The following is a 16,486-nucleotide window of genomic DNA, read 5'->3' as shown; positions in this document are numbered from 1 at the left end:
TCCCCACACCTCTGACCCTCTCTGCTTGGTCTTTTCACGGCCCTCTTCCTCCATCCCAGTAAAGCAAAAGTCCCTAGGGGTTTGTCAATCTGGTCCATCATCTGGACGTTGGTGGCCTTACAGAGTGAGCGCTGGCCTGGTGAAGCCCCAGTTTGGTGGCAGCGAGGAGATACCATGTTCCAAAGATGAGGTGCTGTGGAGAGCCTGCTGGACGTGCTCTGACCTGAACCAGTAACAACATCCATCTGGTGCTTTCCTTTCATGGCAAAAGGCTCAGGGATCTGTGGGGTGGAGGTGGAGAAGGGTGGCTCGGATTACTTCAGTGACCCACCCTCAGAACATCATTCTTGCCCTCTGAACTTGCTAATGTGAAGGAAGGAATGCTGTCACCAGGGCACAAAGTACTAATTCCTTTGAAGTGGAAGCTGAGATTGCCTTTGGCCACTGGAGGCTCCCCTGGCACTAGGAAAACAGACAGAAAAGGGAGTCAGGCTGTTGGGCCCTCCACTGATCTTGAGGTCCTATGATGGTCACCACATCTTAGGGGGACTAGGAGGGTACAGGTGGAGCCAAGAGAACCTCTGGGGCACTGTGCCCTGAGTAAAGGTGTAAGTAGATAAGGTAACGGGCCCCTGGAGAAAGAGAACCAGGCATGGCTTTCTTGACATAAGAGAGGCCATTTTTGGCCTAAGCCATTTGGTGATCTAAGCCTGGCCACAATGCTTGCCCTTGAACAGGTCTCAGTAATTAAAGATCTTAAGGGAACAAAAGAATGCAGAAACAAACAACTGTTATCAGGCGAGAGAAGTTATTGTACTATATCAAAGATAATATACCAGTTGTAAAGACTACCAGTTCTGCTTCACTGGTAAAGATTAGCCTAAAGCGCTCAACCACCAGATCAGCTGGAACCTAAGGGATAATGATGTGGACCTTTTTTGACCCTCATGACTTCAATCAACTCAAGCTTGGACTCCTGTGGACCCTTCATGAATATGCATGTATCCTTAGCTTAAAACTTCCCCAATTTTACTGCTTTGGGAAAGATCCCTGGTGTTCTCCTTACTTGCTGTAAGTAATAAATCCTTCTCCCACTCTTTGGCTTGGTTGTGTCTTTTAGCTTGACACCCACCAGGAGGCAGACTGGGTTTTTCAGGTAACAAAGGTGAGCAGAAGAAACCACTGCTCTACCTGGAGCCCTGATAAGGGTTCAGAGTCCTGAGGAATGAAGGTGGGAGTCAGCCCCTGGACCAAGAACTCCAACCAAGAAGGAAGCCATAGCCCATGACCTACACCCATATGACTGTAGCCCCCATCTGTTTTTCCTTTCTCACTGATGGAGCCATATGGAATATTAACACTTCCCCATTAAAAAAAAAAAAAAGTATTATATTTAAATGTTTCCTCTTCTTTTCCTGCTCTTAAGCAGAGTATATTGGGGTGGCTGAACTTATTGAGGTCACAGAATGGGGTAGTGTGGTTACTATGGAATTGGGACAGGAGTGGACGGTTCCCGGGAGATCCTGGATTCTGACCAGTGGCCCATGACCTCACCTGTAGGAGCAGGACACACCGTGGGGCTGTGGCCCACTGGGGAGGGGTTGAGGGAGTTTGCAGCTCAATGTATTATGTAAGGTTTGTTTTCAGCTCAATGTATTATGTTAGGTTTGTTTTCAGATCAATGTATTATGTTAGGTTTGTTTTCAGCTCAATGTATTATGTTAGGTTTGTTTTCAGATACTTGCTTTCAATTCTCTCTCTCACCCCCCAAGCCAGAAACTCGTCAGCATCCTTGACCACCCCCTGTCCCTCGCCTATCTCTCAATGAGATGTCAAGATCTGAAAACTTTATTTCGCAAAGAACTCCCCCTCTAGACTTACAGCCACTGCCCTAACCCACCTCTCCCCTGAGCTCATGATCATCTCCTTAACTCCCTCTCTGCTTCCACTCTTTCTCCTTTCCATCTTGTCAAAAGCTATTCCCTTCTAAACGCAAACATTACCAACCCACTCGCAGCAGATTCAGTGGTTTAGTATTGCAAACAAGACCCTCTGATGGTCTCCAACCCCACCTCTCTAGCAGCAGATCCTAAAAATCTAGGCCTTTCTCTTGACATTCCAACAACTGATCTGATGAGTGTTTGCATTCAAACCCATGTTCTTTTTTTCTTCTTCTTTCATCTATTCCTCTGTTCATACTGCCCCTTCAACCAGATTTGCCACCCATCCACCCTTTACAACTTAACCCCTTAGGACTCAGCTCCAAATAGCACCTACTTTTCGAGGCCTTTCCTGTCCTCCCTCCCAGGATGCAACGCAGCCACTCAGCTGGATTTGATAGCCCTTCTATGTGTCCCCCTTATACTCCACGCAGACCTCTCTGACATTGCACTGAATGCATTGTATCATGAATATCTGTCTGTGGCTCCTTTAGACAGTAATCTTCTTGCTCACAAGGCCTAGGAATTAGTCTTCCAGACCTTAGCAGGATCCAGCCTCCCTTATGCTAATCAAAACCTGGCCTTCTGCGGCTTAAATACCCTCAGCAGCTTCCTATTGCAATGAGGGTCAAAAAGAAAGTTCTTACCTGAGCTCACAGCAAGGTCCTTTAGACTTGACCTCATCTTCTTCTCCAGCCCCATGTTTTACCCCTCCCAGGTCTGTCCTCACCCCGCACCCCCCACTTGCCTGCAACAGTTCTCTTTGACAGTTCACATTGCCCTGACTGCCCACCTGCCGTGTGTTCCTGCACCACCCTTGACTTTCCTTTCCTCACGGCAGCGCTTACTGATTAAACTGTATCCCGGTTTCATGCCTTCTATGCTAAATTCCATGAAAATAAGAGCCATTTGAATTTAGCTCACTTTTCTATCCTAGCCCAGCATGGAACAGGCACTCAATAATATTCAATAAATCATGACATCATGACTTTACAAGGTCTTTTTGTCACCAGGCCATCTGGGGTGATCAAAATGACTAGGAGGAGTTCCACAGGACCGGACATGACGTGGGGGAAAAGGACCCCCTAACTCCAGTCCTCAACCCAAAAGCTCTGCATGGAAATTCTGGTTCCTAGGCAGACAGTGGAGGGGGGAAATGGGAGGAGTAACTGTTTCCCAAGGACTGTCCCAGGTCTCAGGGAACTGCAGTCTTTTCAGACCCCACGAGTTTAGGTGTCAACTGCTGAGCCAGGGAAGCTTTCCTGGGAGTGTTTCCAAGTGGGGTCAGCAGTGACCTAGCAGGTGGTAATGGGAGAGAAGAGTTCAAAGCAGGACTGGGGAATGAATTCATGATGCATGCAGCCAGGCATCTTTACTCATTCTGTGACTAAGAGAAGGTGAACATCCACTGGTTCCCTGGGCGTCCCAGGATACTTGGTTCTGGATACGGAGGGGGCTGAGGAGGGGCAGGCATTCAGGGTGAGGGGCTCCAGTGCCATCAGCTTATCATACAACCGCCTTTTTCCTTGAAGGGATTCTTGTCCTCAGGGATGCCTTTGAGAAGAGGGTCATTTCCTGCTTCGGCCTCCACGTAATCCTTGATTTCCTTTCCTGTCTTAGAAATCTGCGAGAAAGTAAAGTGTGGTTCTAGCCCTTGTCTGTTGCTCAGGATTCATGATTTGTTCAGTCCCAAGAAAGCAGGCTTCTGGGCAGGGTGGGGATAGAGGCCAGAGAGGAGAAAGATGAGAGGCACAGGCAGGTGTGAGTTCCTCGACCAGAACCGCAAAGCCCGACTCTTACTGTGAGGGACTTTTTGGCCAGGCCCGGCCCAGGGACAGGGCCGGACACGTTGAGCCCTCCAGGCTCTGAGGTCATCTCTTACACACCTTTGTGGGATCAAATCCTGGCCTCCTTCCACTTCCCAGCCCATTCCAGAGGCACCTCCTGCTCTTTCTACTGCCCTGGAGAAGGCCCACCACCGGGCTGTCCATCACTTCCTCCTTCGTGTCCCGGCTCCATGAGGACCAGAAAGGGATGGAGAAGAGGGAGCAGGGAAGGGAATAGGAGGCTCACCGGAGCTCTTGGGTTCTTCACTTCCTTCTTCAGCTGCTCCACCTCCATCTTTAAGAGCTCCTTCTCGCTGAGCTCCTGGGCCATCCTGCCCTGGAGAGACCAGGTCCTGGAAAGGATTCCACAGCTGGGATTGCAAATCCCCTGGGCTCCCCCAGCTCCCTCCTCTGTACTCCCCACAGCTCAACTTCTATCCTCTTCCCTGCTCACCGTATATTCTCATCACTCACCGTAGATTCACTGCACCCCCGCCCCCACCCCATTATGAGTCTAGCCTCCGGAGGAGAGGATGCTCCCAGCCTCATGGGGGAGGCACACACAATCTTTGCCCTTTAGATAAGACCTGTCTATGGAGGGAAAGGGAATCAGAGCATGGAGAAGGGTTTTTTTCAGTGAGGCAGATTTGGGAAGCAAAGTTATTGTTCCACCTAATGACACAGGTAGAAGTTTTCAGGAAACTCCAGGTCCTGTCAGAAGACAGAGTAGTTTAGTGACTAAGAGAAAGACTCTGGAATATGCCAGACTCCAACTCTGATCGTGACTCTGCTGCTTCCAAGCTGTGTGGACTTAGGCAAGTTGCTCATCCTCCTTGAGCCTTAGTTTCCCCATCTGCAAAATGGGTATAATAATGGTACCTACCTTATATGATTATTGTGAGTACTAAGAAAATAATGCATGTAAAATATTTTAACACACTGCCTGGCACTTAATGAACACAATACATTTATCATCAGCCCAGTGCAACCTTAGCCCCTCTTACCTGCCAAGAAAGAACGTGCACTTCAAGTCTTGTCCCCGATCCAGACAAGATGGAGTTTGAGCCTCCTAGCTCCTCATCAGCTGAAAGTCTTTGGATAAAGCAGATGGTTTGGAAGCCCAAATCTCTGATGCCTAAGCTGATCATAGGCTCAAGGTTCTAAGCCCACCCAACAGCCTGAGCCTCCAAGACTGCCACCACTGCAGGCCCCCTGCCCCCTGCATCGGTCCCCCTCCTGTAATGACCCCTCTGGCTTAGAGCCCACTTCCCTGTTCTCACCCTCCAGCCCTGATTGCTCCCCTTCCCCAGCCTTCTCTCCCAAGCCCTCTCCTCCCCTACCTCTGAGCCTGCTCTGAGGCTATTCTTCCCAGTGAGGCAATTCCTAGACCAGCTCCTAACTTCCCTCACCCGAGAAGCCTTGTGTCCCCATTTCGAGCCCCACCATTTCACCTTACAAGGTTCTCCCAGCTCAATCTTCATTCACTCATTCAGTAAAAATGTACTCAGGATGCTGTGCCTGTCAGCACTTGGGCCCATGGCTACCTCTAACACCTGTGTCCACACTTCTTTGCCTCCATGCCTCCTCTTGAGCCCCATGTGTGGGTCTCCCTCAGCAGTCCCTGAGCTCAGGGCCCACGTCCTGATCTCTCTCTTGGTCTCCTCCCAGGACCACCCAAGGGCTATGCCATTTAACAGTCACTGAGCTCCTGCTCAGGCTGACGCCTGTCCAATGACAGGAAGCCCTCTCAAGGAGCAGACGTTAAGGGACCGATGTGGTCAGTGAGGGATCCTTTTTTCTCCTGACTCTAGAATGAATGACAGACTCCCCAGTGGGAGGGGCGGGGAGGAGCCCCGGAGTCCATCCTAACTTCCCCTGCTCCAGGATCCAAGTCCCACTCACAGCTCTGAGCACTAAGAAATTGAGATCAGGACAGGACCTCGGAGGTCATCCAGTCTGAGCCTCCTGTGAATGCAGGAGATGGAGCACAGACCTCCTGAGGCGGGCTCAGGGCTCCGGCCACCGCTGCCTCCTAAGACTGACCTGTTCATCTGGAATTTAAACCTAGTGCTTCTCAAAGCCAAGTCCTTCCTGTTGTCCCATCCGAGTCCCTGATTCTACGCTTGGTCAGTTTCATCTTGTCCTGCCGCTATCAGGCACAGAGCATGTATGTACACCAGATCTTCATTGCAGGTGACCCTTCAGAGACTTGATGATGATTCTCAGGGGACCTCTGGCTGTATCTTCCCAGTGTTCAGCTTGGTTTCCCCGGCTGCTGCTTCGACTGTTTTCCATTGTTGCGGCACCACCGCCCTGTGGCCCCGAGCACAACCGGTCTCCATATCCTCTCCACCCTCCAGTCCCCTGTCTCTTGGTGACTCATCCCCGAGCTTCCCAAGGAAGCCCCCACCCTCTGCCCTTTCCTCCCCTTCCATGAGTGGAAAATCCATCTCCACCCCCAGAGCAGGCCAGCCCCCTTCCTCCTGTCTCCCATCCCAGCCCCCGTTGCAGTTTCCTCTCCAGGCCCAGGGAGCAATCACAGCCGCCCCGACCTTGGCTTCCTCTGCTGGGAGGGATTGGGGGGCTGGGCCCCCGCAAGGGGCCCCCAGCTTCCCCCTTCGCCTGGGCAGGGGACAGAGAAGCACAGGCCCAGGGAGCGGGGACTAACTTCCTCTTGTGCCGGAATGAGCATGTCTGCCCTTTGCAAGTGGGTTTGGGTCTCTCAAGCAGAGGAAACCAAAAGCAGTGAGAGGGAGGGAAGGCGGAGCGACCAATCAAGGGCAGGGTGAGGCGCAAAACCAGCGGGCTCCCCGGGGAGCCAGGCAGAGGCGGGGGGCCATGGCGGAGCTGCAGCAGCTGCAGGAGTTTGAGATCCCCACGGGCCGGGAGGCCCTGCAGGGCAACTACAGCTCCCTGCTGCGAGTCGCAGACTACTGCGAGGACAACTACGTGCAGGTAAGCAGAGCAGGCGCGGCCCCGGCGGCCCAGCCCCTCCAGGGGCCCGGACCCCGTCCTGACAGGTGCTCGGCCTGGCCTTGGCTGATCTAGCCTCCCACTCCAGGTCGGCTTCATCCCAGTCCCGCAAACCTAACGCTGACTCATGCTCCCCAAGCCCCCACTGTGCCCCTTCTCTCTCCCAGAGCCTCAGAGATGCCCGGCAGGCAGCGCTACCCTGTCCTGCTACAGGCCTCATCCTAGGCTCATCTCCCTCCTAGCCTTGCACTCAGATCCAGAGGCCCAAAAGACTTGTCCTCACACACCTGTTGGTGCCATCATTCCATGTTCAAGCTGGCTCTAGGTGAGACTTCAGAAGAACTTCTTTCCATTGTCATGACCTTGAGATGGACGAGGGAAAGTTCTGTTCCTGATATCTGAGGGAGAGCCGAGAGATGTCAGACTACGCTAGGTTAAAGAGATGGGGTCTGACTCAGAGGCAGGGAGATGGACAATACGACTGCCGGGAACAGGCTACCGGCAAAAGATAAGGATAGTGGCATTTTAGAATAGTTTTCTAAATTGTGGGGTTGTCCCAGGACCGCAAGTCTGGAGCACGGGAAACTTAACAACGATCGAGCACCTCTGTTATTTCATTAACCCTCATAACTGCCTTGCGAGACAGTATCATTATTCCAATTTCATAGATGAAGAAACAACAGTTCAGGGAGGTGAGTTGACTTGTCCAAGTCTTACAGCTTGGCAATGGTAGAGCGGGCATCAGCCCAGGACTCCTGACTTCTGAAGATGAGCCCTTTCCTCCCTGCCTTCCCCTCCCTGAAATGCTGTATGATTTTAAGACAGTTATTTGCACTGGGACCTCCTGGCTCAGTAGGAGTGTGGAAAAAATAATAATAAAAGGAGCAAGTGCTTATGGGAAAATGACAGATTAAAGAGAGTCAATGATAGCAACAGTTAAGGCGCTTTGCTCTGCACCCGAACTTCCCTCATCGCCTCCTTCAGTCCTCACCCCAGTCTGTGAGGTGAGGACCACTCCCACTTCACAACCGGGAGGCTGAGCTTCGGAGAAGTTAACTCACTTCCCCAAGGTCTCCAAGCTAGTGGTAGAACCTGGATTCGAACTGGCAACTCTGACTCCAGAGCAGCACCCCCAAACCTCTAGTTGAAAATGCTACCCCGCGTGTAGATACTGAGTGACTGATTGTAGCTACTGCAGATGAGCTGGAATGTGGCTTGTAAACCAGCTCTATTCTCCAAGCACTGGAAGGCATGCTCCTTCTATGGACTAGGATGGAGGCTGGCCTTCCCATTCCTTCAGTAACTTCTGCGCATCTCAGAGCACTTCCAGATGGGTTCTCGTTTGCACACAGTGTGCACACAGAATATGAGGTCGCAAAGAGCTGAGTCCAATTTCCAACTCCTGGACCTGGGACAAGTTTCCCCTCTGATTCTTATATCTTCCTTCACAGTGGTCATATGGGTTAAATGTAATAATGTATTAAAGCATTTAGCCCAGCGCCTCCTCCTTAAGAAGGGCAGGATAAATGGCAGCTGTTATCATTATCACCATCATCATCATCTTTCATCAGAAGGATGGAAGACACATATAGATATTAAAAGTCAATTCTAGTGAGGTGAAGCAGCCCTTGCAAAAACACTCGGCATCGGAAGTCCTGACCCAGGTCAGAATCTGTAGATTTATGCTTCCTTTATGCAGAACACTAACTACTAGACCACACAACCAGTTACCTTTCCAGACTTCTCTGACGATCTTTGTCTGGGGGAGCAAATGCTTAGGAAGTGTTTGGATGACTTCTCAGAACTGGTCTTAAACAAAGCCTGGTTCCCAAGACCTCCCTCCCTCCCTCACCCCTCCCTCCACCCCAACCAGGTGTCAGGAAACCCATGGGGAATGGGGGAGGGCAGGCTGGGGTGAACTGCAGAGTTCTCTGTCAGGGTCCATTGAATTTGTAGACAGGGTGATTTGCATGATGAATAAGCAGTCAGCCATGAAGATGGATCCCAGACCTTTGTCTCTCCAGACCTCACTTTCGATTAAGAGCAAAGCCAAGGGTCAGTAGGCATCCAGGCTCTAGCCTCCCAGAGCTGGGCAGAAGCAGACATTTTTCCTGTTTGGACTGACAGGAAAAATCCAGTGATGAATTCCATATGCCAGTCCAGGGAGGGGACAGTACGGGAGAGGCCAGCTAAGACCAGAGAAGTAGTCACTGCTCCATTCTGGGCCTTTGTTCATTTCCTTGCCTACTAAAGGAAGGTCTTGATCTAGAATAAGACCTGCTATGCTTTCTGGTTTGATTTCTTTGCCTTTTCAAGGCACTTGGTTACATATGTTGATGAGATGTAAATTGGATGCAAACGAGCAGCTCTTTCCCTCAGTTGGAACAGAAAGGCAGGGAGGAGCACCTGAGGGGAAAAGCATGGAGGGGGGGTGTGGGGCAGGGTGTGTGTGTGTGTGTGTGTGTGCTGTTCAGAAGGTTCTGGGCCTGCCCTTTGGCTCGAGCCTGGCTTGGGCTACACTGGAGGCACCCAGGTCTCTCTCAGCACCCTGCTCGGACAGGTTCTAGGTCTGTTCTCCACTGCAGGCCCTAAGGAGTACCTGAGAGCCCTTAGCAAGGAGACCCCAGCGTGCAGCCTTGCTGGTCACTCCGCTGGCCTCTCCCCAGACTTGCCATGGATTGGCCCCCTGCCCTCCATGTCCCTGACCTGAGATGAGGAAGCTGTCTGGGGAACCAAATGACTGGAGAAGCTTTGTCCCAGCCCGCACAGTCCGATCTGGGACGGAAAAAAACCCCTCTTCTGTCTTCAGCCACTCCCTGCCCACCCCACCACCACTGACTGGAAGCGTGGCCCTGGCCAGCACCTGGCACAGTGCCTGGCACGCAGCAGGAAGATGCCCAGCAAGTGTCTGGGTTTGCATTCAATCCGCTGAGTAACTCACAGACACATATTCATTAAGTATCGTCTGTGTGTTGGGCACTATTCCAGGATAGGATACAGAATATAACAGATGCGCTCCCTGCCCTCACAATGCTTACATTTGTGTGTGTGTGTGTGTGTGTGTATAGATAATAAAGTACATAGATAAATAATTTCTGATAGTGCTAAGTGCTATGAAGAAAAGAGAACAGAGTAAATCTGATAGTGAGTCAATACAGAAGTGGGCTGGAGGAGATCTTAGGGTGGTGAGAGAAGGTGTCTCTGAAGCGCTGAGATTTAATAAGGATTCTAGAAAGAAATACAGCAAGTGCAAAGTCCTGAGGTAGAGGAACTTCCTTGGTGGCACAGTGGTTAAGAGCCCGCCTGCCAATGCAGGGGAGATATGTTCGATCCCTGATCCGGGAGGATCCCATATGCCACGGAGCAGCTAAGCCCGTGCGCCACAACTACTGAACCTGTGCTCTAGAGCCCACGTACCATGACTACTGAGGCCGCGTGCCACAACTACTGAAGCCTGCACACCTCGAGCCCGTGCTCTGCAACAAGAGAAGCCACCGCAATGAGAAGCCCGTGCACCACAATGAAGAGTAGCCCCTGCTCGCTGCAAATAGAGAAAGTCCGCACACAGCAACAAAGATCCAACGCAGACAAAAAAAAAAAGTCCTGAGGTAGAAACAATCTTAGCTTGATCAGGAAGAGAGACCCAATGGCCAATGTGGCTGGAGGGGCGTGAGTGAGGGAGAGCGGAAGGCAATGAGGGTGAGGAAGAAAGCAGGAGCCAGCCTTGTGAGGCCCTACATAGGCCACGGTTAGAAGTTGCTTTAGTCTCAGTGTGTTGGGAAGCTGTTGGAGGGAATGAATGATTGAAGTCACTCTTCCTGGGCCCCAGTTCCTTATCTATAAAATGGATCAGATTATTGCTTCCCAAACACCAACTTGAAGACTGGAGATAAACCAGGAGCACAGGAGTCACCTGAGGAACTTTTAGAGGTACAGTTTCATTGGCCTCACGCCCAGGGGATTCTGGTTAGAAGGTCTGGGATGGGGGCCTGAGGATGGTTGTTTGGTTTTCAAGTCTGAGAATATCTCTTCCAGCCAGTATTGACTTCCTCTTTCCTTTCTACCATTCACCCTTTACCCCATCCCCCACCCAAAATCTCTTCAGGAGGATGGTGGGGCCAATCCTCTGTGACTATTTGAGAAGGGTGCCTTTTCCTTCCCTTGCACCCAGTCCTCAAGGCTGCAGATTCACTTTCCTGATGTCCCCTGAGTCCTTCTTTTTTTTTTTTTTTTATTAAATTTATTTTACTTATTTATTGGCTGTGTCAGGTCTTCGTTGCTGTGCACGGGCTTCGTAGTGGTGTGCGGGCTTCTCATTGCGGTGGCTTCTCTTGTTGCAGAGCATGGGCTCTAGGCATGCGGGCCTCAGCAGTTGTGGCACACGGGCTCCAGAGCGCAGGCTCAGCAGCTGTGGCGCACGGGCCTAGCTGCTCCGTGGCATGTGGGATCCTCCCGGACCAGGGCTCGAACCCGTGTCCCCTGCATTGGCAGGCGGATTCTTAACCACTGCGCCACCAGGGAAGCCCTTACTACGTCATTCTTACAGAAACCTCCTCAAACATCTGAGGGTTGCCACTTTCTCCCAACTCAGCCCCCACCTTCCCTACACCCTGTCCCATCCCAGCCCACCCAGCCACGGCCCCAGTGGAACATGCTGGCCTCAGGCCAGGGCTGTGTGTATTTCAGGCCACAGACAAACGGAAGGCGCTGGAGGAGACCATGGCCTTCACCACCCAGGCCCTGGCCAGCGTGGCCTACCAGGTGGGCAACCTGGCTGGACACACTCTGCGTATGTTGGACCTTCAGGCATCTGCCCTGCGGCAGGTGGAAGCCCGTGTGAGCACGTTGGGCCAGGTAAGGGCTGTGGGAATGCTGCTCGCCTCAGACCCCAACTCTTCAGCCCCACCTGGACATCTTCTGCAGCAAAAGCTCTTTCTTGCCTCCCTCCATGTCCAAACGCCCACCTCTGTCACAGAAGGCTGGCACTCCCCAAACTTTTTGAGCCTTCTTGTCTTTGTGGCTGTGTCTCAGGTGTGGGTCTTGCTGCCCCATCGGACCAGGAACTCCCTGATGGCAGAATTTTATCTTTCTCTGAATTCTATCCTACATGGTAGAAAGCAGGCTTTCCCTATCACAGTGGCTGCATAGGACAGGAAAGAGGCAAATGGACCCTGTTTCCATATAAACACAGGCGGTGATTTTATAAATATCCCAGACTCAGAGTGATTGCTTGGCAAGGTCATCCTCAGCCCTGGAAGCACTGCCACCACCACACAGCACCCCCCGCCCATCTAGCATACGCACCCTCCTCCTTCCTTCCTGGATCCTTGGCCGAGGAATTGCCCCATAAACCACACGCACAGATCCAGCTACACATTGGTCTGGCCTGTGCATCACTCACATGTTCAGTGTGGGTGTGTCTTTTCCTCTCACCCCAGCAGACTGGAGTTCCCACCCTCTCAGTGCTGTAGATTTCTCCACAGTACATTCCAAGAGGAAGTTAATTCACTTATATTATTGTCCCCCCAAAGGAAGAGCTGATCCAGCCACAATTCTCAGCCACCTCCACTTTATCCCCCTCTGCTCCCAAGCCAACCCAGTCTCTTCCCAGCATCCCCAGGGATGTTGTGTTTTCTCTTCCTCGGTTCCTGCTCAGCTAATAATAACCCTTGTTCTCTTCCACCAGGAAGTTGCTCCAAAGTGGCTCCATCCTCAACTGGCAACCCTTTCCCCAAATGCTGTGTGCCCTTGGGGACAAAGCTCACTCTTTCTCTGGACTTCACTGTCTCCGATGGTCCCTCCTCCCACCCCAAAGTCTTAAGGGGAAGGGCGCTGTGCAGAGGCTGCCCCACTGTCATCTCCAACCCTGTCTTGCAGATGGTGAACATGCATATGGAGAAGGTGGCCCGAAGGGAGATCGGCACCTTAGCCACCGTCCAGCGGCTGCCCCCCAGCCAGAAAATCATCGCCCCTGAGAGCCTGCCTCCCCTCACGCCATACTACAGGAGACCCCTCAACTTCTGTTGCCTGGATGACATCGGTCATGGGGTCAAGGTAGAGAGAGAGGCTCCTCCTCTTTCTCCAGAACCCACCCTCTTCTCTTTTTTTTTTTTTGGCTGTGCCACACAGCATGCGGGATCTTAGTTCCCTGACCAGGGATCGAACCTGTGCCCCTTGCAGTGGAAGTGCGGAGTCTTAACCACTGGACCACCAGGGAAGTCCCCCCACCCTCTTCTGCCTCATGACTCTCTTCTCTCTAGACCTTCAGTTTTCTTCCTCAAGCATGTTCCTGTCCCAAGCTGCAGTCCCTTTCCGTCCTCACTCCCTGAAGCCATCACCCTAAGTGGCTCCCCTACTCCACAAGACCTCCTTAGAGAAGTCCCCTCCCCCCGCTTCCTCCTTAAAAATTCTTCATGACCCCTCTCTTCATAACTGACCTTTACCCTGTATCACACGATCTGCTGCGAGTGACATCTGGGCACCCCCCCCCATCCTTGTGGGTGGCGGGTGTGTGTGAAAGGGAAGAGGGGGGAGGGAGAATGTCAGGGTGTGCATGAGAATGGCGGCCCAGCCACATGAGATCGGCAACTTCCTCTGTCTGGAGGTTTGAGGTCACTGCACTGAACAGTCACCCCAGAGCTGCTGTTGGGTGGGAAGGGGCCGGGACGCAGCCACTCAAAGGAGGGCACTGTGAATGGCTCTGGCATTTTCTTCACAGCCCATGTCCTTCTGAGAGGTGGGAGAGGACACCCCCCCATCCCATTTTGTTGATTACTTGTCCCCACACTCCAACATTCCAGATTAGATGGGACGTTCCCCTGTATCTAAATGGCCCCTTGATATCCTTAACACGCCATCTCCCCCCAGAAAGAGAAAGCACACTCCCTCCTTCAGTCACCAGGCCTCCTCACCAGCAAGTTCTTCCTTCTGTCCAACTTAAATTCTTTATGCTTGAGCTCGAGTCCCTTGTGAAGGGTAGCAGAGGACATCACTCCCCATGCACCCACTCTCGGGGAAACCCTGTCACTAACAGAGGTGCTCTCTTGCATGTGGGCTTGCACCTTGTCACCGGTACACTCTAAATGTTCTGCTCCTCTCTGCCCCAAACTCCCCAAAGCCAGTTCCCCAGGCCTGCGAAAATGACAGGTGGGACATTTCTAAGTCAACCTCTACCTCCTCAGCCGCGCACTGGAGTTGGGGTTTCTCAGAGTTAGGGACCACCGAGCTGAGCGCTGGGATGCTTTGCGAGCGGGTGGGGCTCAGCCGCTGAGGCCATGCAGAGGAAGTGGCCTTCTGACCGTGCCTGTCTGAGCCTAGGCAGACTTGAGGCCTGGGATCCAGGCAACGAGCAAGAGTGGGTGGGGTGGGGTGGGAGAATGGGCTGGGAAGTGGAACCGGGAACTTGCTGTGTCCGCGCTCTCCCTCCCAGTTCTCGTCTGCCCCTCCCCCATTTCCTCTCTGGGATGAGGGGGCTATTGCAGGTCCCCCCGGGTGTCAGCCCCGCCCCCTGCTCCTCCCGCAGGATCTGAGCACACAGCTGTCGCGGACCGGGACCCTCTCTCGAAAGAGCATCAAGGCGCCTGCCACACCCGGCTCCGCCACCCTGGGGTGAGTGAGGCCTCCCCGCAATTCTCACCTGCGCCGCCCCATCCAGAAACCCTACTCCCCCACAGCCCCCTTCAAGCCGGGCGCCAAACTTCCTCCTCCGCCAGTTGCCACCTCCCCCCCGCACCGACCGCCTGCTCGCCTGATGCCTTCGCCTTGACGACACCCCTTCTCTCTGCCCACCCCCAGGAGAGCGCCCCGGATCCCCGAGCCTGTGCAGCTCCCCGTGGTGCCGGACGGCAAACTCTCCGCCGCCTCCTCTGCCTCCTCCCTGGCCTCGGCCGGGTGAGCCGCACAGGTCCAGGTTGGGGGTGGTCGTGAAGGCTGGGGGGTTAAGAGTACTCAGGATCACGGGGGCGGGGCTTATGACGGAAGGGGCGGGGCCAGTTGGGTGCTGAGTTAGGAAGGTGTCCCCCCGCCCCCAATCTAGCCGAGCGCCCGCTTTCTCTGGTCTTCAGCAGCGCCGAAGGTGTCGGTGGGGTCTCCACGACCCAGGAGCAGGCAGTACTCCCACCTCCACCCCCTCCACCTGCTGCCTGCGACGGTTTCCTGCCGCCCCCTCCGCTGGGGGAACTGTGCCTGCCCCTGCCGGGTAAGGAGCTCTGCCCTCTCCTCCTAGCTCAACTTTGGGGTCGTTCTCACCTCCCAATACTTCTCCCCACCCTCACCCTTGTTGGATCCAACTGGGTCTATGTCAGTTACCACTTTGTCCAAGGCAGGAGTAACGGGAAGAAAGGCGGTGGAGGGAGTGAACTAACATAATTTAGCCCCTGCTTTATACCAGACCCCAGGGTCAAAGCTTCTCATCCATTTTCTCACTTTTACTTAACCTCCTAGGATCTTCACACTCCCAGTTAATAGATGAAGCTGAGCCTGAGAGGTTAAACTAAGTGCCTTGGCTCACTCAGCCAAGTGGCAGAGTCTGACAGCCCTACAACTGTTCAATGCTACTGTATTTACTGAGCACCTACTACCTGCTAGAGGCATTGTGGGAGGACCAGGATGAACGGGGGCTGAAAGCAGATTGCAAAAAATGGGTAGATCCTGGGGCCCTGCTCTCCAACACTGAAGTTTCTTGGCATGGAGGGGGTTGCCTGTGTGACACTTGCAGCCTTTCTGCTTTCCCTCTCAGCCCCAGAGCTGCCCATGCCCCTGGACCTGCCCCCTCCTCCACCCTTGGATGTAGATGATTTGGGGCTGCCACCTCCGCCACCACCAGGCTTTGGGCCTGAAGAACCCAGCTGGGTCCCTGATGCATACTTGGAGAAAGGTACTTGACTCCTGGGACTGAAAGGCACCAGATCCTGGGGTCAGGATTCCCCCCTCTTCTAGCCCAGAGCCATTCTCCCCTCCAGCTGCAAAGGGGTGAGGCAGTTTTTCCCCACACCCCCGTAGAGAAGAGAAGCAGCCGGCCTGATATTGAATATTATCTCAGCTGGGGAGGAGTCCCGGGGCTTTGGAGAAGGCATCTCCTGCCCCACTCCCCACATTGCTCCCTAGAGTCCAGTATGCGGGCACCAGCATCCCTGTGGCAGGGCAAGAGGCACATCTCATGGCACCTTCTCCTCCCGCCCTGCAGTGGTGACACTGTACCCATACATCCGCCAGAAGGACAACGAACTCTCCTTCTCTGAGGGCACCGTTATCTGCATCACCCGCCGCTACTCCGACGGCTGGTGTGAGGGCGTCTGCTCAGAGGGGTCTGGATTCTTCCCTGGGAACTATGTGGAGCCCAGCTGCTGACAGTCTGGGCTCGCTGGGATGCTGACCCAAGCACCACCTTGAGTGAGCCTCTTGAGTCCCACACCAAAGCCAGCTCCACAGTCGAGACTGGACCAGGCCTGCACATCTCCTGGGCTGTAAGCTGTCTGTTACTTCTCCAGAGGCCTGCTGGAGACAGGAAAGAACTGGAAACCAAGGAGTTTGGTGACCTTATCCACAGGGGACCCTTACACCATGCAAGACAGGGTCTCCAGCTGCAAGTGCCAACTTTGAATAAAACTCTGATGACCTGATGATTGCCCTGTAGGGCTGGGGAACCGAGGGACTGAAAGGCAACCCACTTGTAAGGCTCCCGCTAATTGAGCCCCCTCTGCCTGCCCTAAGCAGCAGTATCCCCCATCTCCTCGGTGCTCATTGAGC

At 53.3% G+C, this 16,486-nt stretch overlaps 2 protein-coding genes across 5 annotated transcripts; one reads left to right on the top strand and one right to left on the bottom strand.

The window, feature by feature from the left end:
- Window positions 1-214: 214 nt before the first annotated feature.
- Window positions 215-6,157, bottom strand: GNGT2 (G protein subunit gamma transducin 2). 2 transcript variants are annotated; one of them, XM_082441799.1, is made up of 3 exons: window positions 4,771-6,157; window positions 4,014-4,119; window positions 215-3,564 (listed from the first exon to the last, which is right to left on the bottom strand). In XM_082441799.1, the coding sequence occupies exons 2-3, from the start codon at window positions 4,095-4,097 to the stop codon at window positions 3,439-3,441; spliced, it is 210 nt and encodes a 69-aa protein (XP_082297925.1). In that variant the 5' UTR covers window positions 4,098-4,119; window positions 4,771-6,157; the 3' UTR covers window positions 215-3,438. The 2 variants fall into 2 exon arrangements, with proteins under 2 accessions (XP_082297925.1, XP_082297926.1); XM_082441800.1 differs by having other exon boundaries at window positions 4,014-6,157.
- Window positions 6,158-6,298: 141 nt separating this feature from the next.
- Window positions 6,299-16,359, top strand: ABI3 (ABI family member 3). Of its 3 annotated transcripts, none has more exons than XM_082441765.1 (8): window positions 6,299-6,721; window positions 11,426-11,593; window positions 12,617-12,793; window positions 14,262-14,347; window positions 14,534-14,629; window positions 14,803-14,936; window positions 15,477-15,614; window positions 15,924-16,359. In XM_082441765.1, exons 1-8 carry the CDS (start codon window positions 6,605-6,607, stop codon window positions 16,085-16,087), a joined length of 1,080 nt encoding a protein of 359 aa, XP_082297891.1. In that variant the 5' UTR covers window positions 6,299-6,604; the 3' UTR covers window positions 16,088-16,359. The 3 variants fall into 3 exon arrangements, with proteins under 3 accessions (XP_082297891.1, XP_082297890.1, XP_082297889.1); XM_082441764.1 differs by having other exon boundaries at window positions 14,238-14,347; XM_082441763.1 differs by having other exon boundaries at window positions 6,565-6,721; window positions 14,806-14,936.
- Window positions 16,360-16,486: the final 127 nt, after the last annotated feature.

This window comes from Balaenoptera physalus (assembly GCF_965194825.1).
Source record: "Balaenoptera physalus genome assembly, chromosome: 20".
Classification (NCBI taxonomy): Eukaryota; Metazoa; Chordata; class Mammalia; order Artiodactyla; family Balaenopteridae; genus Balaenoptera; species Balaenoptera physalus.
This window is presented reverse-complemented; position numbering and strand designations above follow the sequence as displayed.

Bases quoted from the DNA above. Each gene is read 5' to 3' on its own strand.
- GNGT2 (XM_082441800.1), bottom strand. From the start codon at position 4,097: ATGGCCCAGGAGCTCAGCGAGAAGGAGCTCTTAAAGATGGAGGTGGAG. The intron at 3,565-4,013 runs GTGAGCCTCCTA...ACTTTCTCGCAG, and splicing joins TGAAGAACCCAAGAGCTCCG to ATTTCTAAGACAGGAAAGGA.
- ABI3 (XM_082441764.1), top strand. From the start codon at position 6,605: ATGGCGGAGCTGCAGCAGCTGCAGGAGTTTGAGATCCCCACGGGCCGG. The intron at 6,722-11,425 runs GTAAGCAGAGCA...TGTGTATTTCAG, and splicing joins GCGAGGACAACTACGTGCAG to GCCACAGACAAACGGAAGGC. The intron at 15,615-15,923 runs GTACTTGACTCC...CCCGCCCTGCAG, and splicing joins TGATGCATACTTGGAGAAAG to TGGTGACACTGTACCCATAC.